Source organism: Aulostomus chinensis, chromosome 6, assembly GCF_037954235.1.
Source record: "Aulostomus chinensis isolate RoL2024-O1b breed Wild chromosome 6, RoL_Achi_v1.0, whole genome shotgun sequence".
Taxonomy (NCBI): domain Eukaryota; kingdom Metazoa; phylum Chordata; class Actinopteri; order Syngnathiformes; family Aulostomidae; genus Aulostomus; species Aulostomus chinensis.
In genome coordinates this window covers 5,815,738-5,829,026 of record NC_141325.1, presented here as the reverse complement: position 1 = coordinate 5,829,026, position 13,289 = coordinate 5,815,738, and the positions used below count along the sequence as shown (strand labels likewise).

Below are 13,289 nucleotides of genomic sequence, written 5' to 3'. Positions count from 1 at the left end.
ATGACTCCAGAATGCAGAAAGAGCCAGACACTTATGCTATGCTTGAAGCTAAGTTAGCTAGCCACCAACAAGCTGGGGAACTAGCATTAGCTTGGAGTCTCAAAGAAGCGATGCAGGGCTGACGAAAAACCTTTAGAAGCTCTAGGAACCTATTTGCAAGAGTCTAAGAGGAATACTTTTTGGGTGAATATCACTCACAGCAGGGATGGGCAATCATGTGCCATGGAGGGCCGCGTGTATGCAGGTTTTCCTTCCAACCAAACACTTAACAGGTGATTTCACTGATTAACACACCTTCAGCCATAGAAGAGTGTCTCCAAGGCACATGATTGCCCACCCCTGACTTACAGTGTTTTCAGTTCCATTCATCTTCATATCTGATGTCAACTGCCCTGAATTTAACTTTTTTTCTTGGCCATATGTGACAGAGTTTGTGTTTAGATGCTCTGTAGTGTATTGACGCCCTCTAGTGGTCAATGATCCTTTGACTTCTGCCAGGCTGCCACTGTAAATCATTTGTTCTTCATGGTAAAATAAAGATCAGAGCACCAGAGTCAAACCATAGAAATAGAAAAATAATCAAGTTCATTCAGCTCAAACGTGAAAATCATTTTACAACACAGCGACGCAAAAACAGTTCATCGGCATTTGCACACATTCCAGGAGTTACCACATCTGTTTACAAAGGTTATTTACACAAAACTCCATATTCACAATATGAAACATGCTTCAAAAGTGCTACAGTTCATTCCTTGGAGATATCAGGCCTACATTTGGGTTTTTAACAAGTAGCTATTATTGTATGTTTGACTTCAGTATGCAGTCGTGTTTACTTATGTTTGATAAAAGTGGGGAAAATAAGTAAATGATTGAACAATTACAAAACCGTACAAAACTCAAGTCAACCCACAGTGTGGAAAAATTACAAAGTGATCCTCGACATCAATTTTCTGCCGCACAGAAAGTTGACGCAAAAAAAAAAACAAGGCATTTGATTGTGTTGTATTTAAACTGATAATTTGAAATACCTCTGTTTTTATATTTACAGTAAGTTTTTGTTTCTGTTAACATAAGACGATGACTAAAAACCATCTGTTCTTCTTTAACAGAAAAATCAAATGAATTCATAGAAAACATGGCTTCTTGAAGTAGAGCTGAGATTCATTCGTGTTCTCCACACCTACCTTGGGTTTTCTTACAGGAATTTCCCTTCTACCTACAGGCTCCTACAACAGTGATCTTTAGGTAAATCAATAAATAAATCAATAAATATCAAGTTTATACTCCCAGGTGTCAGAGCTGACTGTCCTTGGTGAACTCGGGCACCTCCAGCACCGTGCACACCTTCAGGCTGCCTGGCATCTCCAGGGCCAGAGCAGGGTGACACAGCTGGGTGAATCTCTGGTTGAAGGCCCCCAACAGCTGCCCAGTTTGGGCGTTGTAGAAACATAGACGACCGCGCTGGTAATCCAGGAGAGTTCCCACTCGCTCGGGGAGGTCAATCACAAACACACTGGACTGGACGGCATTGTGGAGCAACTGGTACCTGCAGCTGGAGGGACAAAAGGATGTTTAGACGACGATGTTTAAACACTCCAAAAGAGGAGGGTAGAAGCTGTGTACCCACCCAGATGGAGTCGGGATGCACTGCAAACACCAGGAAAGGCTGTTTTCACCCAGTTGGCTGTTTCTGCTGGTTGCGCTGTACGCCACTCCGAGCCGGTACGCCGCACATCCTGACACGATGGTCTCCCAGTAGTAGTGACCCCTCGCTGGTAGCGGCTCACCCAAGATAGACGGACACCTGGAAAATGAAGCAGCTGAGACGTCACACACAGGCCTCAAAACACTCCAAATGGAGGTACCGGGTAAGTATTGAGAATCTCACTGCTTTTCTGCGAGGGCTGCGTGTTTGTGTGCATCCGGGGAGTAGAAGAGGGTGGTCTGGTCTTCAGACAGCTCCAGAGCAGGGTGGCCTGAAGCTTTCAGCAAGTGGAACCGTGTTCCTGGAAACAGCAACACGTTAAAGACAACAACGGGATAAAAAAAGGACAGGAGTTCGGCTGTTCGTAATTGCATTCAATTTGGGGGGGGGGGTATTTATTGGCTCCTACAAAAGCATACAACGATGTCATCGGTGTATTTATGAAAATTTAAAAAGGTACATTATTATGCTGTGTTAAAAAGATAAAGAGGTACTTTTTTCCATTCCACCCAAACAACTAGCAAAGAAAATAAATGATGGAACTGTAAAACAGAGCACATAAAAACACGCTCAGAAGAAAACAGGGAACAAAACAGTACTTAGCTAACAGTCAGTGACATCACCTCATACACCTCACAACTGCCATGGTCGCCTCTCTCAGGAACGAGTGGGAAATCTATCCTTTTAACACTTGGAAGCCCCACAGATCCACCCATGGTTCCAACAGAAGCCCAGTACTATTTGGAAGTGTCCGCCTGATCCGGTCCTTAGAGGAACCTTTGTAGAACCGAGGTGTTTGTGATATTTCAATCAGATTAAGTTACGTTACGGTTAAGGTGTTACTGAGTGGATTCAGTGGTGTTTCTGCAGATAAGGTTGTTGCAATCATGGTCGTAATCTAAAAAAAAAAAAAAAAAAGAAAAAAATCCTCTGACATAGAAAAAGTAACAATGTCTCTGACCCTGGAGGAATCTTCTCTCAGGTCTCACCTACCCATAAAGGCCCAGATCCCGCAAATACACCTGATAGTTGCTGAGCTGTTCTAGATTTATTTGGGGTGTGTCTTTCCAGCAAAACCTGACTTCCAGACCCTTTAAAGCCGAAAAGGTTGATTGATTGAAAAAGTCTTCCTCATAAGTCGAGGTTTCTGTTGTTGTTGTTGTTGTTGTTTTTACCTTTGGTTGAAATGAGGGCAGCCTCGCTCTGCTCACTGGCTCCAGCCTCATTCACAGCTTTGATGTAAAACAGGTAGTTCTCATTGGGCTGCAGCAGAACTCTGTGTTCGCAGCCCGTGATACCTGAGACTGATCTGGAAGGGTGGCAAAGACAGACACGCATAAATGGATGGAGAGAGGCGCCCCTTTACAAGAAGGGTACATTAATAAGTGTTAGTTAATGCTTAGTTAGGAGTTAGTAATACTTAATCAGTTTATAGTTATCTAGTGTGGCCGGTGATCATTTACTAATGGTGCCCATGTTGCAGCACTCAGTAAAGATGGTATAAAAATGGGGGAGTTAGGGTGAAGAGTTAATTAAGGGATACGTGTTCCCTACTTGACAAGAGAAGTAACACAAAGTATTAATTAATGGTTAATTAAACATAGGTACTACCTACAACTGTAAATAATGGTGAGTGCGCAAATCTGACCGTAAATGTGTATCTCTTTTTTATTATTGTCCTATTTTACTCTTCATTTTTTTATTCTATATATGTACTGAACCTTAAGTACTTCTTGATTCTAAGGGAACCTCTAATCTCGTTATACTTGCATAATGACAATAAAACTGATTCTGATGAGTAATGCTTGCTCAGCAATCCCTCAGGATCAGCAGGGTGACCCACCTGAGCCCGTCTCCTTCCAGTTCGTACTGGCGGCAGTACTCCAGGGTGTAACTCTGTCCAGGCGTCTGCAGGCCTGGACTCCATCTTAGCATGGCTGAATCCCACATGACGCTGCAGCGCTCGGTGTCGATGACGGGTACCGACGGAGCTGCCACAAACAGACAATGAGAGTTTGAAATCGAGGCCTCTATGGAAATCTAGTTTCATCAGCCTCACTTGAGGCTTTGTTGTAACTTTGTGTGTGCTGACCTGTCCTGAAGCAGAGTCTCTCACTGGGCAGAGAGCAGCCGGTGTAGTTGACAGCCATCACCCAAACTTTGTAAGTCTTCTCAGGCTCCAGCTCCTCCAGGACGCAATAGCTCTCCTTCACCGTCACGCGGTACTCCTCGGACACCGCTGAGGACCACAGATGTGTATTACCTCAGACAAAGATCCAAATATTTCTACTGCCATCTCAAACATGGCACCTTAATGTCCACTACGTCTTATCATATTCACTCATACGTGCATGTTGTGTCATGGAATGTGCCAAACTCTTAACACTTTCACAGAGCAAAGCACAACCTGAACTCCCAGCTGCTCACGAGTTGGGAACCGGGGATCGAACCAGGAACCTTCTGCCTTGGGGTTGAGCCTCCTGCTTCAAAGCAGAACATTGGCCACTTCCGTAGCCCTTTTTCAGTTCAACCACCGCCCTGAATGCACGTACCTCCTTGTGGGTCCTCCATGCAGTAGACCTGGAAGCAGTCTATGATGTCTCCAGGGTTGACTTTCCAGTAAACAGTGACATTGGTGCTGGTGGCTGAGCCCGGCTCCTGGGGCTGAAGCGTGGGTCTCTGAGGCACTGTGGCACATGACAGGAGAGATTCGTCACAAACACATATGAACAGGAAACTAGACTCAGATTGATCTGCAAACGTGTTCATATCAGACCTGGAATTCCCTTCCGTTGTGCCAGGTGTGAGCTGGAAGCTTTGCCTTTTGCGTAATCCTCGAACACCAACAATCCCTTGGAGCCCAACTCCAGTGTCATGGTTGTCTCCAGAGCTGCCTTGAGCCTGGCCGCATAACCACAGTGTTTAGCCTCTGGCCACAGTCCCAAACACATGTAGGCCATGCTTGGAATGGAGAGATAAATCCTCCCAACACTTTAATTAGCGATAATAATAACTGCAGCTGAAGCAGCATGCTGTTTTTAATCGCCACCCAGTCGTGTTTCCTGTTAGTACATCATGCTCCATTCACTGGAAACACATTTACCTTGCATGAATGTCTTCGGGTGACTAATGGGAGAACAGATACAAAAAGGATTCAGGGAGAACTTTGACACAAACTCTTCAGAGAACAACGGAAGCACCGCTACTGGTGAGGGACTCACCCGAGCGTCCGTCTCAGCCTCTCTGACTGCTGTCTCCAGGGAGGCCTTAGCAGAGTCAATGCTCTCCTGGAAGGAGACGATCTGGTCATACAGCTGCTCCAGTTTGACCTTCTTCTCCTCCTCCATGCTGATAGACATGTTGTTGTACTGCTCCATCACCAGCGCCATCATCTCTTCATTCTGCACCTGCATTGCTGCTTCACTCTCCACATACTGGTCCTGCACCAGAGGACCAGGACAATAGCAGAAGAGTGTTACACAATAAAAGCAGCCATACCATGACACAGAAAACATCCGAAAATAATATTATTTCTCTCCAAAGTCACGGTGCATTACCTCTACAGAGTTGTAGGCCAGTTCCAGCTCTGATACCAGGTCCTCAATGTTCTCCGACCGGCCCTGCAGCTCCGAGATCCAGTCGCTCAGCGTCTCCTGGTAAACACACACTTCCAGGGTTCACTGTTTGATACTAGAGCCTCTTAGCACAAAAGTGTACTGCTGAATTGAAGGATCATCATTACAATATTTTCAGCTGCAGGTTACAGGCTCATATAATATGACGTATATATAGATATTAAATAGAAACTATTGACTTTCTAACTTTATTAACTTTAACTGGCTAGAAAAGTGCTTTTGTGCAACATTATGTTGTCACATTGAAGTTGATAGAAAATGTCATTGCTTTGTCATTTCATGCTAATTGGCATTTTTGTGATTTTTTTTCTTTTAGAATCCTTTGTTCTCATTGAATTGTAAAAATATATATATCTATATATATAGATATAGATATATATACAATGAGAATAACAGCTGCCACTCCTGTTCGGTGAATAAAGGTTAAAAACTCCCCTCTGTGCAGGAAAAATATGAACACACTGCACACATGACAGGTAATAAAGTAGTCATAATTATCTGTTTGTCATAATTAGTTTGTAAATTCTGGAGTTACAGCCCAAAAAAGGGGCTTGTGCGGTCAAAGTGAGCTTTAACCACAATCATCGAAGCAGTTGCTTCATTCTTTAAAGCCTCCAGCCACCAGTGTTTACTGGTGAGGAGGAATCAAAATGGCTTCCATCAGTAGGAGATGAATTAGATTTGTGTTGTCGCACTGATAAGGCAGGTGAATGTCCTAGTGTGGCTGTCAGAGGACGTTTGAAGAGAATATTCAAGGACGCGTAACAATTGAAATCACCCGGCCACTATCTGAAAGCTCACTTTTACCAAGGTCACCCCCCTCCACCTAGAGTCAGAAAACAGGTGTATGAGCATGCGCGCACGAGTGTGTGTGTGTGCGTATGTGTGAGTGAGGGAGAATGTGTGAGCATAGCTTTAGAAGTTCATGTCTGAAGAGTTTTAGGAGTGAGTTACACGTTGTAGTTCAGAGAATCGGAGCGGACAGAGTTGTGTTGCGAAGTTGTTTTGGTAAACCTGTCAGGATCAGTTTCTCCGCCAGTGAGCATGTGAGTATGTGAAGATTGTACTTCACAGTGCTGGCTTCAGCCTCACAGCTTTGATCTTTGTCTCATTTAGAGTCCAGCTGTCAGTGTTTCACATGAATAGAGAATCACACACAGCCAAGACCTGATTCAAGTATCATCTGGAAACCACGGCGAATCACTTTCGGATTGTTCCAGTGTTCTGCTATTTATGTGCAGGAAACTTGGTTACATCAACCTTCCCTCACATTGATGAATGTGTCCTCACACATCACCGGAGGACAGTCAGAAAGGGTCTTGTTGTCGAGGGGTTTGAGCTGGTCAGCAGAATTAACACCAGGGAACACACACACACACGCTCAACCAGCAATCCGGATCAAAGTAGACCGTTGACCCCGCGTTGACCCCGAGGGCCAGCAGACGAGAACAGTGTGTGATCACATATCCACTTGATGATGTCTCACTGGACCGCTCCGCAGATCAAAGCAGAGCGTTACATCACAGCGATCCAACCAGGATGTCTGCAGCCTGAGATCATGCTCATCATATAGCCGGCTAATTTAGGATCAGTTTATCAGAAGATGAGTCAAACTGATGCCAGTAAAGTGTGTGATGATCGTGACCGTCTGTTGTAGGAATGCTGGTAAAGTGCATGGGGGTTTCATCACGAGAGCTGCAGCTCCGCAGCCAGATAGAATGATAAAAACATCTGGAGGGAGACTGTGAACTCAGCGCCAGTAAAGAGCTATGAGTCGTCCTGTAAAACAGGGTCTGGATTTAATCGCCTCATATGAATAGTTCTGTTTGCCATTAATTCCTTTCAACATATCACATGGATGTGGCGCCATGGCTCGGGGATAGCGTGGCCATCCAGCAACCGAAGGGTCGCTGGTTCGATCCTCACTTCCCCCGGTGACCATGTCCAAGATACTAAACCCCTAATTGCTCCTGATGGCCCCGTGATGGACTGGTGACCCGTCCAAGGTGAACCCTGCCTCTCGCCCAATGTCAGTTGGGAGAGGCTCCACGCCCCTGCCCTGCAACCCTGAACGGATAAGCGGTATAGAAAATGGATGGATGGATGGAGACAGATGAGGCTCGTTTTATTTCCAGTATTTTTAAAAGAATTGTTCTGCTGTATGACTTTTTGATCTACGTGAGATCAAATACGCAGGTTTCATTTATCATTTATCAGTACCTGACTTTTAGGAAGTGGGGAAAAAAATAGTAAATTACTCCCAAATGTCAGCATCTTTTGAGTCTCTTTATTTGTACTAAAGAGCTGATGAATGTTTTTACACATTATTCATTGCTAATCAATTTTCCTCTTCAAAGTCTTTAAAATAAATTTAGAAAATCTATATTTTTATGTGATATCAAGGTACCCTGAGCATATTGATACTTGTCAACTCTGTAACTGCTTTCCTTACTCCACTAATACATTTTTAGTTTAGTTTATTAAGTTTTTATTACCTCCTGTCTGTATGTTTTTTAGACAGCTTTAAAAAAAACACTTAATGTAAATTCTAAAATGATGTTTCTCATCTACTGGGCCAATGATTTTAGTAAAGTAGAATATAAATCTAAAATATTCTGTAAATGATGTGTTCAAGCGATATAAAGGCTGTAAAATATTATAATAAAAATTAAAAGTTCTATAAAATTCTTGTACAAACAATGTCATCAATTTAAGGCCAACCAGAACCAAACACTCAACTTTGGTTGGATTTCATTCCTATGTTTCAAATAGATCATTAGATTAGACTACAGTAGATCAGCCAAGATCTTTCTGGATCTTTTTTGGGTGAGTAGAAAAGGTTGAGAACTCCTCCAGAACAAATGTCAGTGTGTATAACATCCGCATCCCACATTACCTTGATGTCTTGGAAGGCTTTATCCACAGCGGTCACCTGGTGGTCGTGATGCTCCCCGGACACGCAGTCGTCCTCTGACAGCAGACACTCACAGGTGTGGCAGAACCAGTCCATCCCCTGAAGCTCAGTGGCCAGTCGAGCCTGACTCTCCTCCTCAGCGTCGATGATGTCATACTCTGCCTCAATGAGCTCGTCGTCTGCAAATACGTCTGGAGCCTTCTGCTCCGCCACCATTTCCATCCTCTCCTCTCTGTCCTGAGCAGACTCGGGTCTTGGCTCCTCTGTGTCTCTCTGTGGTTCAGCCTCTGTTCTCTCGCCAGCATCCTGTTTAGATATCACCTCAAACTCTGGCTCCTCAAGCGTCACCTCTGGACCTTCTTCATCTGCCTCAGCGTGCTCTGTCTTCTGCTGTGCGTCTTCTCTGTGCAGATCCATCCATGAACTGATGTCTTCTTTCATAACGTGTGTCTCTGGGACATCTTCCACCTTCTGTTCTGCATCTGCTGCATCCACTGGTACGTCCTCCCTCTGCAGCTCAGATAAGTCCTCCTGGGGAGCAAAACTCCTCAGAGGTGGATACAAACCCTCAACTTCCTCCAAGTCCCTCTCTGGCCCTGCCTCCTCTGTCTCTGCTTCCTCCGCAGGTGTTGCAGGTAAGTCCAACTCTGCTTCCAGCTTCCATTCTGGTTCTGCCTCCAGTGGTGGTTCTGTTATTGCTTCTTTCGCTGGTTCCTGAGGAGCCTCTGAGCATGATGTGATGTCATCAGATACTGTGAGATTTTCACATCTGTTTGGAGGTTCAGGGGGAGCCACTCTATCATTTGTTATCATTTTCTGGGATGGCGGACTGATTTCTATGTCCACCTCTACGGTTTGTCCTTTCGGGACGAGCACGATGAACTCTTCCTCCTCACCTGCTGTCTCTTGAGCAGCAGCTCCAGCGTTGTTTGTGGATGTTTTGGCTTCAGCTGTCAGTACGGTTTGGTTTTCTTCACTCCCAGCTGCTGACTGGTCTCTATGATGCTGCTCACTTTCAAGGAACTCGTGAGGTTTCTGGTCTGAATCCGTCATGACTTTGTCTTGCATCAGAAGTTCTTTTACTTCACCTGAATTCTCAGTTACAACCTTTGACTCCTGATGAGGCTCAAATTTTGTTGTCTCCCCCACAACGCTGTCTGGTGAAACCTCCTGTCTCGAGTCACCTTCAGGAACCGCTGGCACATCCACCTCCTGAATATCAATCTGAACTTTTGTTTGAGCCTCATTTTCATCCACTGTCTTTTCAGTTGCCTTCACCCGTGCTTGTACAGTTGGCTCACAATCAGGGATAACCTCGAATGATGCAGCTTGTTCACCAACAACTTCTTTTTCTTTACCAACTGATGTTTCTGCTGGTGTTTCCACTATAGATTTAGGGGAATCGGCGTCGACGTTCTCTGATAAAACTTTCTGTCTCCAGTCACCTTCAGGAACCGCTGGCACATTCACCTCCTGAAGATCAATCTGAACTTTAGTTTGAGCCTTGTCCCCATCTGCTTTCTCAGTAACCGTCACCACTGCTTGTACAGCCGGCTCACTATCAGAGGAAACCTCAACAGGTGAAGCTTCTTCCCCTGATGGTTCTGCTGATGTCTCCACTTTTACCGAGGGTTCAGTAGAACCGAGCATTTGCTGTTTTATAATCTCAAATTCGTTTGCCAGGGTCTCAGCCCTGGCTTCTTTCTCATGGGTTGCCACCATCTCATTATCCACCACTGCCACCTCAGACAAGCTTGTGTTGTGTATTTCAGGTTGGTCCTCAGTGCTCACAGGGGTCTCTTCCAGCACCGGAGCTGTGTTGTCTATCTCCTCATGTGCTTGACATGGCTGCTCAGGTTCAATGATGCTTTTCTCACTGACTATACCTGCTGGCTCTTCTATCTGGTGCTCCTCACTCATTTTCTCTACTGTAATGTCCAGTTTTGGGGTTTCAGGAAAAGGCTTGTCAGTGAAGCTCTGGGGGCGCTCAGTCTGGACTCTTTTTAGCTCACAATCCTCTTGATCCTGCAGCCCTTCCTCAATCGGCTTTGATTCTTGAATGGTTTCTTCTGAGAGGGGCGGCTCTTCACTCCCCACTGTCAGTTTTAGTCTCTTGCCATCCTGTTCTGTTTCAGGAACGATTACCTCTTTATCTTCTAACAGTGCTGCTGGTAAATCTTCTTTCATCTCTGCAGAGCTGTCTTCTTGTGTTTTTACATCCTCTGTCTTCATCTCGTCCTTGTCTTCTTCATCCACCACTCTCGTTAGACATCCTGTCATTTCAAATTTACTCTGTGACCACATCGTCCTCCCTTCCCTCTTATCTTCCACGGCCTCTGCCTGAACCTCCAATGCAGGAGTTTCATCTTTCAAAATAAACTTCTCCAGATAGCCGTCAGCCTCCTCGGAATCGGACAAACGTCTCTTAAAAGATTTCTCAGATGTTACACTCTCAGCCTCAGAGTATTCCTCGTCGCTCCTCCTCCTCTCGCCTGTTGCATCCTCATAGAGGTCAGAGTACATGAAGGACATGGCAGTGGGCTCCTCCAGCAGGATGGGGTCAATGATCTTAGGAGGTCCGGGGGAGATAAAAATAGGGGTAAGGATGGTCTCCTCACTGCCGAACAGCACTGAACCACTCTCCTTCCTCGATCTCTGACTCTCTCTCCTAGATCTCTCCTCTTTTTCATCCTCCATCTCCTCGCTCCGCTGTACCGCGTCAGGAGGAGGTCCCTCCCCATAGAAGACCTCATCCAGGTGTTCCCCGACTATGTCCATATCTGTAACAAAGACAAAAGAGTCCTCAGATGCTGAGGGGCTTTCTGTGGCTGGCTCATTAGCAGACGTCCGCTCTGCTTGAGGTTCCGCTGCAGGCTGTTCCAGCTCCTGCTGCAGCTCTTGAGCTTGTTCTGCAGGAACCACCTCATCCAGCAGGGTGAACTTCTCAAAGTAGTCGATGTCGCTGGTGCCATCTTTACGGGTGTGTGTGAGCTTGAGCTCAGTGTCTGCTGTCGTTTGGTTAGAGTCTAGGTTCGTAGGCTGTGGAGAGATTACAATCAGCACATGAATCCACAGAGGACATTTTACCAGCTTTTTTTAAGGAAAATTAATGAATTCCGCAAAAGGATCACATGAAATCAAAGCCACTGCATGTAGAAATTATAGAAGTTGCATAATAAATCAGATGAATTATAATTACCTCATTACTATCCAGTATTTCCATCTCCTCTGGTAGGTCATGGTTCTGTGAGGTCCAGTCATGGTGGTTTCGGGACCGGATCTTAGGGGTCTGGTCCAGGTAAGACAAATTGTCCTGCAGCTCAGTGCTCTCTTCTTCATCCACAGTTGGAAGCTTGGACGGCACCCTGATATTGAGAATCTCGTAGCCTTCTGAAATCAAACTAAAGAGCTGCTGATCTTTGCTTCTGAGTTCCTCCAAGTCCGGCTCTGTTTCGGTTTTCTCCTGTTTGACATTGGGGAGAGACACTTCTGCCATCTCAGGTCTCTCCACTCCCAGAGCAGAGGCTGATCTTGAACTGCCATGTCGGCTTAGCCGGTCTCCCAACCTGCTACTCCGTCCTCCGGATCTTGTTCTCCTGCGGACGACTTTATCCTCATCAAAGATTATGGTGATCTTCCCAGCGGCTCCAGAGCCCTCCATGCTGCAGGCTTCAGATATGGAACTGGTTTCAGAGGCCCAAGGAGTCGAGCAACGACTGGAAGCCGTCTCCCAAACAATGCCACTGTCCTCACTCTGGACAGTTACCATGGAGAAGGATGGATCCACCATCAGGCATTGGAGTTTGGGCTTCACAGACTGGTCCTGGACAACCTCTCGCAGACTGAAGGAAAGAAGAATCGAGAGTTAGAGAGGGGTTTCTTCCGTTCGTATGAAGAGGACAGACATAACTCAAACGTCTGCCTGCAGAAGTCGTGGAAAGGAAAGAAGAGAAAACAAACTAATGAATCAGCTGTAACCCGACAGGAATCATCGTTACGTTTCACACCACCGAGGCAGCAGTTGAAGCTGAAAACATGGTGGCACCTGCTAATCTTTTCTCCAGTTGATTACTTGAGAGGTGTATATCTTCCTTTAGATATCTGGTGCCAGTGTGAGTAATGAGATGAAAAAATAATGAGCTCTGAGCTGTCCCTGCTGCTATGAATCCAGCTTGGCCCGAGCACGGTTACAGCAAGGTGACGTCCCAAAGTGTCATACATGTAATATTAGAGAGGAGATGCCTAACCTTCTGCGATACATCCAACGTATCAGTGCCACAATTTATGACAGGGTTTGGATATCCAGAGCACCCAGCATGAAACATGATACATGAGATGTAAAATACTGATGGCAAATATCAAATATCTGAATGGAGCTGCATTTAGTGCCTTGTATGATGGCGTCTGCCGGAGAGCAGATGATCAATATAGGGGCTAAATGAGTGTCTCTTTGTGTAAATCGGATCCTCTTGCCAAGTCAGGCTTTTCACGCAGTGAGACATTCTGAGAAAAATCTGAGTTAAATGGACTCAAACGCGTCATCCAGTAACTTTCTCATCTTCCAGCATAAAAGACTTCACACAAGGTTAAGTGACACCATAATTTGTTTTGTAAGGTCCAGTGGGGAAGATTGTTAAGCACCTGTTTTGTAGTTCCTCCAGCTCGTCCTCGTCGTCCTGGCTGATGGCATCTGAAGCCTCACACTGACACTCCTGCAGCTCTGTCATCTCCGCGTCCAGACTCCCGCTCTCATCCATGTTTCCTCGCTGTTCCCAGTCTTGTTTTCTGTATAATTTAGAGTCCCCTTGATGTTTTCAGCCACTCTGATTTCAGATGAGTTGCTCTGTCTGTTTGTGTCATTCTAAGTTGGGAGCTGTCCATCTGACTCAGCGGGTGACAGAAATAGATTGTGGGGAATGAACAGAGGGGAGTGGAGATGATGAAGCGAGGGGCTCAGGGTCTAAGGGTTTGGGGCTGGAGACGCTAACAACAAACCCTTGGATGACTCCATTTCCAACACCTGAACTTCAATGTA

At 45.5% G+C, this 13,289-nt stretch overlaps 1 protein-coding gene across 1 annotated transcript; it reads right to left on the bottom strand.

Moving 5' to 3' along the window:
• Positions 1 to 1,293: 1,293 nt before the first annotated feature.
• On the bottom strand, positions 1,294 to 13,026 carry cmya5 (cardiomyopathy associated 5). Its single transcript, XM_086205207.1, has 15 exons — positions 12,896 to 13,026; positions 11,454 to 12,096; positions 9,008 to 11,293; positions 8,237 to 8,977; positions 5,263 to 5,358; positions 4,927 to 5,145; positions 4,809 to 4,831; positions 4,482 to 4,606; positions 4,258 to 4,392; positions 3,798 to 3,944; positions 3,549 to 3,696; positions 2,881 to 3,014; positions 1,889 to 2,006; positions 1,628 to 1,804; positions 1,294 to 1,552 (listed from the first exon to the last, which is right to left on the bottom strand). The coding sequence occupies exons 1-15, from the start codon at positions 13,009 to 13,011 to the stop codon at positions 1,294 to 1,296; spliced, it is 5,367 nt and encodes a 1,788-aa protein (XP_086061333.1). The 5' UTR covers positions 13,012 to 13,026.
• Positions 13,027 to 13,289: the final 263 nt, after the last annotated feature.

Excerpts from the sequence above, each read along its gene's own strand:
- cmya5 (XM_086205207.1), bottom strand. The coding sequence starts at position 13,011 with ATGGATGAGAGCGGGAGTCTGGACGCGGAGATGACAGAGCTGCAGGAG. Across the intron at positions 4,393-4,481 it reads ACAACGGAAGGGAATTCCAG|TGCCTCAGAGACCCACGCTT; the intron begins GTCTGATATGAA and ends CATGTGCCACAG. Across the intron at positions 3,697-3,797 it reads GAGACTCTGCTTCAGGACAG|CTCCGTCGGTACCCGTCATC; the intron begins GTCAGCACACAC and ends TGTTTGTGGCAG.